The 12,471-nt window shown below is 42.9% G+C and overlaps 1 protein-coding gene across 2 annotated transcripts in view; it reads right to left on the reverse strand.

Annotated features, from left to right (window-relative positions):
• Positions 1 to 231: 231 nt before the first annotated feature.
• Positions 232 to 12,471, reverse strand: part of HS1BP3 (HCLS1 binding protein 3) — a 54,849-nt gene continuing 42,609 nt past the window's right edge. For both annotated transcript variants that reach the window (XM_040060394.2, XM_040060393.2), the window contains one exon: positions 232 to 1,928. In XM_040060394.2, the coding sequence (XP_039916328.1) occupies positions 1,700 to 1,928 (229 nt within the window). In that variant the 3' untranslated portion in view covers positions 232 to 1,699. The remainder of the gene's footprint in view (positions 1,929 to 12,471) is intronic.

Below are 12,471 nucleotides of genomic sequence, written 5' to 3' on the forward strand. Positions count from 1 at the left end.
GACAGACAAGACCCAGTAGTACCTTTGGTTCTGCCTTTAGCTGCTCTCAAAGGAAAGAGGAGCACAGCTACATTTTTGGTTTTATAGTTATTTACAGTTTAACACCACACAGCTCTCCTTCTCAGCTAAATGGAATAGATTCTTTGCTGCTACTGTACAACCTAGAGAACAACAGCAACAACAGTAACACCTGTGGGTTAGCAAAATGTTTTATTATAGTAAAACACACCATATCAGAGGAGAACCATTTGTTATATTTTATCTGTCCCATCAAAGCAAAATACCTTCATAATATTTCCCACTGGCTTAAAAAGGAAATGCTAATAGAAATAATTTCATTATTAAAAATATATAATGTTTTCTATTTATTTTGTTCTATATTAGAAAGGCAAATATTGGAATGATGCTATAGCTTAAATATATTAAAATTTTTCTTCTGGGGAGCTTGTCTTCATCTCTAGCTAGGCTACACATGGAATCAATGAGTTCAGGAATCTCTGCATGACAGCAGGTATCAACCCACATTAGGTGTAAATTTGCTATCTTCAACCAGAGTGCCTAAGTTTGGCAAGAAGAGGGAAAGTCTGGGATACCTATTCTATGTTTTTCTTTTCCTGCATATTAAAATTTCTTCAGTATATTTTCTTCCTATTTTTTTTTCCTCTAGATAATGCCAAGTTGGTCTTCCCTTGTTTTAACCACTACACGGTAAAGAACAGAACACCATCTTATCACACAAATTCAATTTATCTTAGTGGAACTGATCACCATTGCTGGAGAAGTGAAAGAATAGGAGAGAAAGAGTGACTCCAGAGAGCAATTCAGACTTCCTCCATTAATACATCTGCACTGAATCTCCTCCGGGAGAACTCTCTCTCTCTCCCTCTCCACTAACTACATTGGAAGCCCATGAAGACTTGGCTGGAAAAAATTAGCCCTTGTGAATGCAGAGTTCACAGGAGTCCTACAGCATCCAAACCTCCCAGGCAGTGCAACCTTCATCATGTCTGGAGAGTGCTCTTAGCCACCCTCAGTCATCTGCTATTCTTCCCAGAAATCAGGGATGCATAGTGTGGTCGTTGCAGGCCTAAAGTTCTCTTACAAGTTTGCATTTGAGCACCAATTAAGGCAGCAGATTGTCCAGCTTAGCTGGGATTTCAATGTTCCATGGACAGACAGAGGAAGCGTTAACTATATTTAGCAGTTCCTGTTAAAAATTACCAAAATACCAGTCAGGGAAGAAAAGGTTGCTAGAAAAACACACTGGGTAAAAGGAAAATGGCCTTTGCACTGAGCTGAAAAACACTATCTAAAAATGACAGGAACAGCATCCTATCGTGCCTCAGACCATTTGTTGGACGTTATTCACAGTTGCCATGTGTACAACATCCTCACCATTTTCAATCCACTGGCCAAAATTGTATGATGTTGATACTAAAATAGCAGTAGACAATCTGTATCTGCTACATCCTTGTCCACATTCCCTGTAAAACTCTGAAAATCTAAGGCAACATTCGATCACAGCTGCACTGTTTTGAAAACCTCACAGGGAGGTTCTGCTGCTCAAGCTTGCTGCTCTCTGTATCCTGGTACCCAAATGAGCATTGTGACAGTAGAAACACCTGGTCAGTTCTTGTCACTTGAGCTCACTGGGAGGTGGGGCCAAGAAAGCATCATCACATTTTAAAAATATCTATGTTCAAAAAAGACTTGTATCCTGGTTGTTGATAGATTCATTTTCCTGGATATACTGGAGAATGTCCACTTCATTCATTGTCTGAATCCTGTTCTCCTTTTGCTTTTCCAGTGAAGGTGAATTAGTGCTCCTGGGGGAAACTGCTGGCTTCTGAGGCAGAGGTGGTTTTGGTGGGACCTTAGGTTTTGGTTTGGAAGTAACCTCTAAGAGTTTTTCAAAATCATCTTCAACTCTGGAATGAAAAGAAAACATCAGTAACATCCTGGGAATTTCTGAATTGCTTTTTGTTTTGTAAAAAAAATGCAATCTTTCAAAACAAAACTTTCTGCAGGAAAGGATCTACCGTGATAAATTTCTCTCTCCATAGAAGTTTCCATAATAACCATTTTTTTATAACCTGGCCTTTCAGTACTCACAAGTTAACTTATACAAGCTGATTTTACAGCTTGTTTCAAATGTCTATATTAAAGGCAATTTGCAATTACTCCAATCACCAAACTTTATTTTAATTTGGGAAACAAATGTTTTTCATTTGTGACAAGATGCTTTGCTTCCCCATAAATTTTCATGGGAAAGTAAAATTATCCACATTTAACTGTTTCCTCTTCATCCCCATCACTCAAAACTGAGATTGAGCGTCCCCATGCTCAATGAGAAACTGTAAACACTAAGGGATTTAAAAAATCTCTGCTCATATTTGGTGCCAGGACACTGAATAAGTTTTGTAATCTGTGACCATATACAACAACTCTTTTTGGTGATAATTTGATTCTGATTCCTACTGAAATAACCCAGAACACCTCAAACAGTTCAGGGTATTTTCTACCCGCAGTGTTTGTCCTTATCATATATGCAGCAGGCTATGCGTGCCCAACTCTGTTCCCACATGAGCTGTTGAAAGATTTTAAGAGAGCCCTTATCACAGATTATCCTGTGACTCCAAGAACTGTGTGCCTTTCGAAAGTCAAAATATGGAGTGAAGAATAAGAAGGATGCTCTCCAGCAGCTCCACTCACTGGAACAGGATATGGTACTGGAGTCCAAGGAAGATGCCTTTTTAATTTCTTCTTCTCCATTACCTGTAGGTAGGCAGTCCCTGGAGCATGAATAAATAATTTCATGTCATGTATTTTTTGGTTCTTCCTCTCATTTGCCTTTTGTACTTAGAATCATGGGATCACTGAATATCCTGAGCTGGAAGGGACCCATCAGGATCATCAAGTCCAACTGCTGGCCCTGCACAGGACATTCTAAGGGTCACGCCACGTGCCTGAGAGCACTGTCGAAATGCTCCTTGAGCTCTGTCAGGATGGTGCTGTGGCCACTTCCCTGAGGAGCCTGTTCAGTGCACAACCACCCTCTGGGTGAAAAACCTCTTCCTAATATCCAGTTTATAACTTCCTCAATGCCAGGAATTGAGGCATCTTAGGAGGTTACCCAGACCACTGTGAAACCCCTGGGATAATTTCTGTTTCCTAAATGTGACAGTGATTCCTCCCTTTCTCTCTCTGTTCAACAGCTGCCTTAGGACAGGTACTGTAAAAGCCTCTACCACACAGCAGTACAACTGGTGGGGCTTTCTGCAGACAGTTAAAAGTAAAGCTGACCTCTTCCATAATTTGGGAAGCAACTGTCCAGGATAACCAGAACATGATCGAAGAACCAACATCTGAGACATTCCTCCATCCCCAGTGAATATTGTTTGAATGTTAAAACCATAGGTATTTCAAGAGCTACAGCCCCCTTAAGCTAAGGATCCCACAATTATGAAGATAAACTGCATCATTTCAAGGGTTTCTTTTTTGTGTTCACCCTCATTAAAACCTGTGAGGAACTCACAATGGTACTGCCCAGGCTGAGACAAACTACACCCACCATGAACTGGCCACTAAGTCAGTAAGGATTAGCCTTATTTCTGGTGTAGAGACAGTTGGAACTCTTTAAGGTAAAACCATTCCTGAAGTCAGACAGATCTTCCTGTGGCTCCCAAAGGGAAACTAAAAAGAATCACTTTCAACCAAGGTTGCTCTTGTAAAATCAATCACCTGAACACTGATATCTAAAACTAGGGAACATCTGAACCAACTGATGGACAAAGCCATTCACTGCCCTAGAGTTCTGCACCTTGAACTCTACCTGTGGTATTTTAACAGGCAGAACCTCAACTTTTATCCTTCTAAGTAAATCTGGAGACTATATTCTCTTATTTAGATAAGATTTCTGACGTCTTTTATTTTCCATGATTCCTTGTGCGTGACATATCCATTAACTTACAAAACACACTCAATGTATTTCTGAATTCCTAATCTACAAAGAAATTAACTTCATTTAAGCCCAGGCCTTTTGTTTGTTGCAAACTCTGATATCCAAGAGCTATCACACCTGTGATCACATTGCCAAGACATGTTCTTGTTCTCTTTGCTGGGTAATAAACAAAACTTGTTAGGGCTGGTATTTCTGAAGCTTCCCTTCTTGGCATAAACAAAGAGTGAATGAATCAGCGTCCATGCCATAAAGTTTTGGTCTTAAATAACAGAAAACATAACAACCAGAGGAACAATACCCAAAATACATGGAGACCATATGCAGGAAGCAGGATTTTGAACTAGGTGCATTAACCAGAAAGGGCAGCAGTAAATCCAGCTCACTAACCTGGTGTGATGATACAACTTCCTGAATTCTCTGCTCCAGTTTATGTGCTAATCATAGTAACAAAACCACTCAACAACCAAAAGAATACCCCCGAAAGATCCAGTCCAGTAGGTTGTGGGCGTTTTTAGGGGGTGGGGGTTTGTTGTTCTGTTTTTAAGACAAAGATTCTGCAGAACAAAGTCTGGAAGCTGATGATGTAATTTCCTTTTTCTGTCCTGGATTTTTTCAAGACCTTGGTTAGACAGAAGCCTCTAAGAAAGAACACAGCAGATAATATGTGGTCTTTGTCTCAAAACCTGCTTTTCAGCGCTGCAGTGCTAGGCAAGCTGTTTGATCCACTGCTGTTTGATCATGTGAGACACAACAGTCTTTGCAAAACTAAAGAGGTAAAATGCAAAATGCCTCAGGCAGAGATAGAAACAAGGACTTCTATTTCTTGAAAGCAAATGAATTGTTACAGTGCATAACTACCACCATATTTAACTCCAGGGCAGGAGGAGGAACAAAAAAATCAAGCAAGTATTCTGAAACAAGATTAAAGGAAAAACCTTCCCACCCCATCTTTTTACAGACAATCAGGCACAGAATCCATGTAATTAATCATTCTTTAATAAGTCTCTTTCTTTTTCTGTAAAAGAAAAGCAGCTCCACAAAGTTTAAAATTCCTGCCATATTGTGCTGATTCACAGACTCTATTGGTGGAAATTCTCTCTGACACAGAAAACAATCAAAGCCCTCACTGAAGAAAGGCTGTCACAAAGCCCTTCATGACTGCTGGCATGTGGATTTCCAGACAGTAAACGGGTTCTGACTTGGAGATAGATGCAGCTGCCACAAGAACATCAACATTTTAAATGCCATTTCTCTGGTCTTTGTCCCTTCTCTCTGGACCAGATCTTTGGGACAGGAGTGACTGACTCTATGTACAACATGATGGGGACAGTAACCTCTGCTTGCTGGGAATGCTTTAATGAGGAGAATTTGTAATGAAAGCCAGAGAAAAAGACTCCCATCATTTGCTAAAGTATCCAAAAGGCTCATGCTTGAAGCTCAGTTGTGCAACTAACTGCAGTTCTTGCAGAACAGACTTTCACCTTTTGCTATCTTAGTATCTTCATTTTGTCTGGTGATAATTCCAAGTATGAGAGATACCTTAAATAAAGCCTTGGGGAGTGCTGTAACATCATATCTACAACTTGGGAAAAGACCTGTGCCCAAAAATAGGCACAAGACTTCAAAGTATCCATTACCCCTCACATCTGCTATGGTCAGGAGAGACAGTGTGATGGTCAGCAAGGCCAAGGGAAAGATACAGGCTGGAGTTAACCCCAGGAATGCCAAACACTGGGGACAGTGAAGGAGGTCTCTCTCCTCCTGCTTCACCTTTGCCCTGCAATCTATTACAGGTAAATTCACAGTGGTATTTTAACCAGGGCTAGGAAATATGTCTGGACACTGGAATGTTCCAGTCTGTATTGTTTAAATGCTACAGGAACCACTGGCATGGCTTTGGTCTGGGAGAGATTAGCCCTCCTCCAAAAAACTCTCCGGCCCAACTCAAAGCTGGTGTGGGACAGGGACTGTTCCCTGGAGGCAGCTGCACACAGTCCCCTTGTTTTGCAGCTGCAGAGTCTAACAGCATGGATGCTGCCAACAGTCCAACAACCCGGGGGTGCTGCCTGGCCAAGTGCTAGGGAACCTGCTCATTACTGCAGGTAAGTCCCACAAGAAGCCCTCTGAGGAAATCAGCCTGCTGGTTACACCACTCACCTAGGAAATGAGAAAAGTCAATTTTTCCAGTCTGAAAAAATTCAAACCTCTCTCTTCTGCCTCTCTAGGAAATTCCCCAATCACCAGCCAAAGGCACAGCTGGGGCAGGGCAGGCAGCTTTTGCCCCTTGAGCTGACGATGTCTGTCAAAAATGCAAACTACTTGGGGCAAGATGGTTGAAATCTGGTTGGTCTCAAGCCCAGCAAAAGCATTTCTTGCTACACCAGGACTCTACATCGTCTTTGTACATTATTCCATGCAACCTGTACATGTTCCTAGGGGTGGGGCAAGGATTAATGTTTCTGGTCTAGCAAAAAACTTTTTGTTTTGTTGACAAGTTTACTTTATAGCTTTTCTAATGCTTTTCAGTAGCATCCTGATATATCACAGGAATGAAATAAATAAATTCTCGAAAACCATCACAGAAGAATTTGTTTTCTGTAAACTACTGCAGCGAAATCAAGAACCTTTCCCCACAGTTCCGTCACAGCAAGCAAGAGAAACTGCCCTGGAGTGGTCAGGAAATTCCTGACTCAGTTATTGCAACCTTCTCTTCCACCTGTACATTGCCCAAATAACTCTCTCCCCAAAGGATCTACATCTAAACTCTCCGGAGTTTCTCAAAGCTTTTTTTTTCCAACTATAGTGTTGCTCTCATAGTCTCAGGACTGTGAGCATTGGTGCTGATGATGCTGCTCCACACAAATCCTGAACAGGTTGAAGATGCGTTACTCTCTGAATTCAGCATCAGCTAATGCCTGCTGAAAGAACACACAAATTTTTTCTCCTTCAAGGGTGACAACAGTTCCTTGGGCAAACCTGAAGCTGACAAACCTGCTCAAGAAGCTCTATGAACTGAACAGTGTCTGGGGTGCAGTTTCACAAATAGTCTCAGCCTTAAAAGTATAATGCTCCTGCAAAGGATTATCAGTGTAATCCTAAGAAGGAATACACCAGATCTGCCATCACAGGGTGGCAGAACTGGGATCCTACTGTTCTTTTTTTTCAGCACTGGAAAAAGACAAATGTTGGGTTAACAGCTGCTTCCTTCCATCTCAGCTCCCTATTCATTATCAAAGGTGAAGCTAATTAAATCTCTCCTAAAAGGCTGCTCAGACAGCTGTGGTAATTATTTCAGCCTAGGATGTGTGATAATTTATGTAATTCTGTGGGCACACAGAGCTGCTGCAACATTCACAGGATCGATTCCAGCATTGGTTTTTCACAAAAACCTGATCCATCACACCAGGCAGGCATGATTGAGATTAATGAGGCTGAAGAGTGCATGCCTGCAGGGCTATGGTCTCACTGGCATCATGGAGACACAGTGGGATGGGTCCTGGGACTGGAGTGTTGGAATGGAAGGATACAGGCTCTTCAGGAAGGAGACAGGCAGGGGATGTGAGGAGGGACTGTCACTCCCTATGCCAATGACCAGCTGAAGTGCACAGAGCTCAGCCATGAGCCTCAGATGAGGAGCCATCCAAGGACTCAGGGGTCAGGATTAAAAAGGGAAGGCAGGGACAGGTGACATTACAGTGGGGGTCTGCTACAGGTCACCTGACCAGGAAGAGTGAGTGGATAAGATACTCCACAGACAGGAGCAACTTCACATTCACAAATCCTGCTCCTCATGGAGGACTTTGACCACCCCAATATCTGTTGGAGTGACAGCCAGCGGGGCATAAGCAATCCAGGGGGATCCCTCAAATGCATTGAGGCCAATTTACTTCTCCAAGTAATAAAGGAGCCAACAGGGAGAGATGCTGTGCTGGACCTCGTTCTCGACAATGAGGAGGGGCTGTGAGGAATGTGAAGCTCAAGGGCAGCTGGGCTGCAGTGACCATGAAATGGTGGAGTTTGAGTCTCTCATGGCAGTGCAGTGGGTGCTCAGCAAACTCATACCCTGGGTTTCAGGAGAGCAGACTTTGGCCCCTTCAGGAATCTTCTTTGGAGAGTCCCATGGGATAGAGCCCATGGGCAATCTCCTATTGCCCTTAGAATGCAACTGGTTCTTCTCGATGCTCAGCACTTGTTAATGTAAAGTTGGTGACTCTATTTAAAACAGTAATTCTCATTTCATATGAGCAAGTATCCACAGAGAGCACAGTCCTCAGTTTGCAATGAGAACATTTATCAGATTCTCTTCTCCCTCATGTTGTGACAAGCACAGCCCACGCACATTTTGCAGACTCATTTGTCTCCTTAACAGCCTCTGCCTCATGAGTTACAGCCACTGCTGAGGATTCACTGCTGTGCTGACACTGCTGTGGTGTTACTGCTGCTACCACCACTCAGCTACCATAAAGATCACAAAGGATTTGGTTCCCCCCGTGTTCTGCTCTGAACATTATCTTCTCCCATCCTCTTTTGAAAGAAGATTCTGCCCTCCTCTGCCTTAGGCAGCTCTAACTCTCCCCATGATTCACAGTGAGTCAGACACTTGTCAGATCTACCACACACATGTGAGCAGACGCTGAGGTACATGTGAGTGTTCACTACACTACTGAAGAGCTCCCACATCTGCATTATTCAGCTACCTCATTGAAGTGCAGTGAACATATCCACGTTCCTGGACTTACCACAGACCTGCTGACACATCATAGCTCAGGGCAGACCTAGATCTTAACAAATATTGTGTCCATCTAAATTTTTGGTATAACAGACTATGTCCAAGAGACCAAGACGTTTCCATTTCCATTTCTAGTAGCATACCCAGCTCTAGCCTGCTAAAGGAATGGGTGTCACAGCTCCTAGTCTGATCTGAAAGCTGGGGAGAGATTTCTTCAGTCCTTTTGGGAAAGGAGACTAATGGTCAAAACATACGGGGCAAAGGCAAAACTTATTCTTAGGCCTCAAAATAAGCTCAAGCTCTCACGCCAAGGAGATTGAAGAGTTCAGCTTATGTTGAACATTTTCTTACCGCAAAGGGTCACTGCCTGGAAAAGAGACTGTGGTACTTCCCTGCAAGAACATTCAACACCAGTTTGGTGGGAAGGGAAGGTGGGAGAGATTCCAGCACTGTCTATACATTTGTGAGACCTGACTGTTCTGCTGAGGCTTCCAGCTGAACAGAAAACAAAGTGCATTTTGCCCTACCACTGGAGAAAGCTCAGATATGGGATTTCAGGCGACTGCAGTGAATTTGCATAGAGGGGAGGTGAAGTGTTGCATTAGGTTAAAACAGCACTGCCACTCTATCACAGGTTGGCACAGTTTTGTTTTCTAGTTATAGAAAAATGTGAGATGTTTTTCCCTGCCCTAACCGTGGAGTGGTTTGGGGAGGAGTACGAGGACCTATCAAAAAGCTAGCCAGGATATTGGCAGCTAAGTTAACCAATAGGAAATGTCAATGTGACTTTGGAGGGGACATTTAAAACTAATTGCTGGAGATCAGCCTCTCTCTTGCTTTGGAAATCAGCCATGAGGTGACATCGTGGGTGGCGGGTGGCCTCGGGTCGGGCCCTGCTGCCCTCCTGGCCGGGCCGGGCCCAGCCGGGCGTCTGAGGGCCGCTGCCCGCACAGGGAGGGCCTGGGCCGGCTGAGCCCCTTTCCCCTGCTGCCGGCAGGGAAGGAAAAAGCAGCTGCAGTTCGACATTGCTGACCATGTGCTCAGACCAAGGCAGAAGGGGCCAAAACATGGCCCAGCTTAATCACCACTGGCAGCAGAGAAAGCAAGCCTGCAGCTCCATAACAACTCTGAGCTGGACTGCCTTAGGTGAGACCGAGGGGTGGAAAAAAGGACATTTACCAGCTTCCTCAATCAGCACAGCTTTGCATTTTCTTCAGTTCCTGCATCCCAGCGCATGCATGTAGCTTTTTGCAAGCCCGAGCGGATTTAACCCTTTACTAGCAACATGAAACTTTTAAAGCACAATTCTTCCTTAGAAGAAAGAAGAAAGAAAACAAAGAATACTAGAACAGACACTAAATGAAGTCAGTTAGATTAGAAGTGAAAGAACTAATAATATTGGAATAGGATTGAAGAAGTGGACATTTTTAACTGGACTTTTCTAAGGTAAATTATGAAGAAATTAACTGTTTTTTGCAGCATCTTAGTATTATTTGGGTAGAATGCTATTCTAATCAAAATTAAGGACTGATGTAATAGAGATTTATTTGGGAACTTTGAAACCTCCGCTCCTGGGTTAAAGGAGGTCTCAGCCTTTGACACAAAGATGATTTTAGACTAGAAGAAGTATTTGTAAATAGTACCCCAGATACACGGAGAAGCTTTTGCTGATAGAACATCAGTCTGCGAAAACTCCGGGCAGCAGCAAATGTGTGACACTGAGAGCACTGGACTATTTTGTCTTGTAGCAAACGTCTTCATAAAAAGATCTTAGAAAGACTCTTCTCCTAAAGTAATGACTGGTTATGTCTAAATAGTGAAACTGATGGAAAATCCTAAGTTGCATCATTCTCTTTTGTTCAATAAGAAAGTTAATAGTTTGTAAGAGGAAAGAAGCGTGTTTTAAGGTATCATTCTAAGTTTTTCTTTTTCTCAACTTTTTTTTTTTCCTCATTCTTTTAATATATGTTAATAAAATTATTTTTGTTTAATTTTTAAGCTTAAGCCTGCTTTGTTTTTTTTCTCCTAATCTCTCCCTCCCACAAAAAAGAAAATTAATACTAAAACCCCTACACACTCCTCCTCCCCTCCTGGACAGCAGCTTCTCCTTTACCCTCAACTGCATTGCATTGAGTTCGCCAGCCCTCTATGATGTGCAGTAACACCATGAACTGGGTTTACCAGGGGAATTTCAGAGGGTGTTAGGCACCTGAACAGATCAGCAGATCCTGACCTATCTGCCTGTACCTCTTCCACAGCCAGGAGTAGCCTCTGGATTCCCATTTCCCACTGGACCACTGACGTGATTTTCTGCTTCATTATATTTATTCATTTCCAATTGGATCTTGATGACTTATCAACTATTGGAAGCGTTGAGACAATCAGGAATAAAGGAAAACTACTGGAATTTAAAAGAAATGAAATATTTTCCCATGGGTTCCCATAACCATCTGGCTGTGCTGCTGTTGTTGATGATCCCAAACTAGTCTGAAAGCATGGTCTACTGGTCTCAGAGCAGACCTCAGAGACCTTTCTCTAAACATATATAATCCAAAAGACATTAATATGACGGATGGAGAAGTTCTTTCTAGTGGATAAAAATGCAAGGACTGCACTGGAACAAGCCCTTCTTCTCTAGTCATATGAACACTCTGGATGAAGTGCTCTATGCTGAGATCACTAGCAGACTAGAAAATATTGCAAGCACATGTGTGTCTGCTCCCAGGAGACCACAGCATGAAATCAGGTCCTGCACAAAAAGCTTCTATAAACGTCAGCTGGGCTGTCAGGGTGTAATGCAAGATGGCACCCAGCCAAATTTAATCTTTGTTTAAAGTAAGTCAGGTATTACTGCTAAGATAGCCAGCGCTTTTCCATGCGTAGGAAGCAACAGCTGCAAAACTACCTGATTCAGGAGAGGTTTGAAACCACACACAGTGTCTCTCTCCTGGGTTTAGTACTGACTGTGGAAATCATACATCCTAACAGGAGCTGGCTGACACAAATTAGCACTGGAAGGAGACTGGCCTCATCATTCAGATGCCAGAAGGAATGAATGTGACTCATTACTGCAGCACACATTCCCTGTGTCTCTCCAAGCATTGGCTCTTCCCTGCTCGATCTCTTGAGGATTATCAGTGCAGGCAAACCAGCCCTGTGAGAGAGATGTCAGGGGTAAATGCATTATGTGTTCCAGTGCTACACTGTCAAGGGAGAAGCAATATATCATACCCTCTTGCCACTCTGAGCTTCAACCCTCCTTCCCACTAGATTAAAAATTAAATGCAGGGTGATAAAGAGTCCTTTACAGCTGTGGAGGTATGCACAGGATCCCTCCTGGAAGTATGCATGGCTGTGAGCCATCAGCATGAAAATCATTCCTCCTGTGGCGAGAGCCCGTGATTGCAGGTCCCTGAAGCTGAACTGCTCTTTATCTCTGCGCTTTGCTCCCCGCTTTTCACAGTGGAGGTCAGGTTCCCTGTGGATTGTTTGCGGAAAGCAGAAGAGTTGTGCTAGAAAACAAGAACAAGATAGCACACCTTGGGCCTTCAAGACCCTTCCTTTGGAGTCACAGAGTAATTCCTTGCACCCCACCTTTCCTAAAGGGTCTTCTTAATTTCTTATTTAACGTGTTTGATATCCAAGCTCCTGACACACATTTTACATTTTACTTGTCAATACAAGTATTGATTCAATTTGCATTCTGAGTATTTAAGCTTTGTCCACAAATTTATCTCTTTCAAGATCCAAATAACATCCCAGACCACCTTCATCCCACACG

The sequence above is a fragment of the Hirundo rustica genome, chromosome 3, assembly GCF_015227805.2.
Source record: "Hirundo rustica isolate bHirRus1 chromosome 3, bHirRus1.pri.v3, whole genome shotgun sequence".
Lineage (NCBI taxonomy): Eukaryota > Metazoa > Chordata > Aves > Passeriformes > Hirundinidae > Hirundo > Hirundo rustica.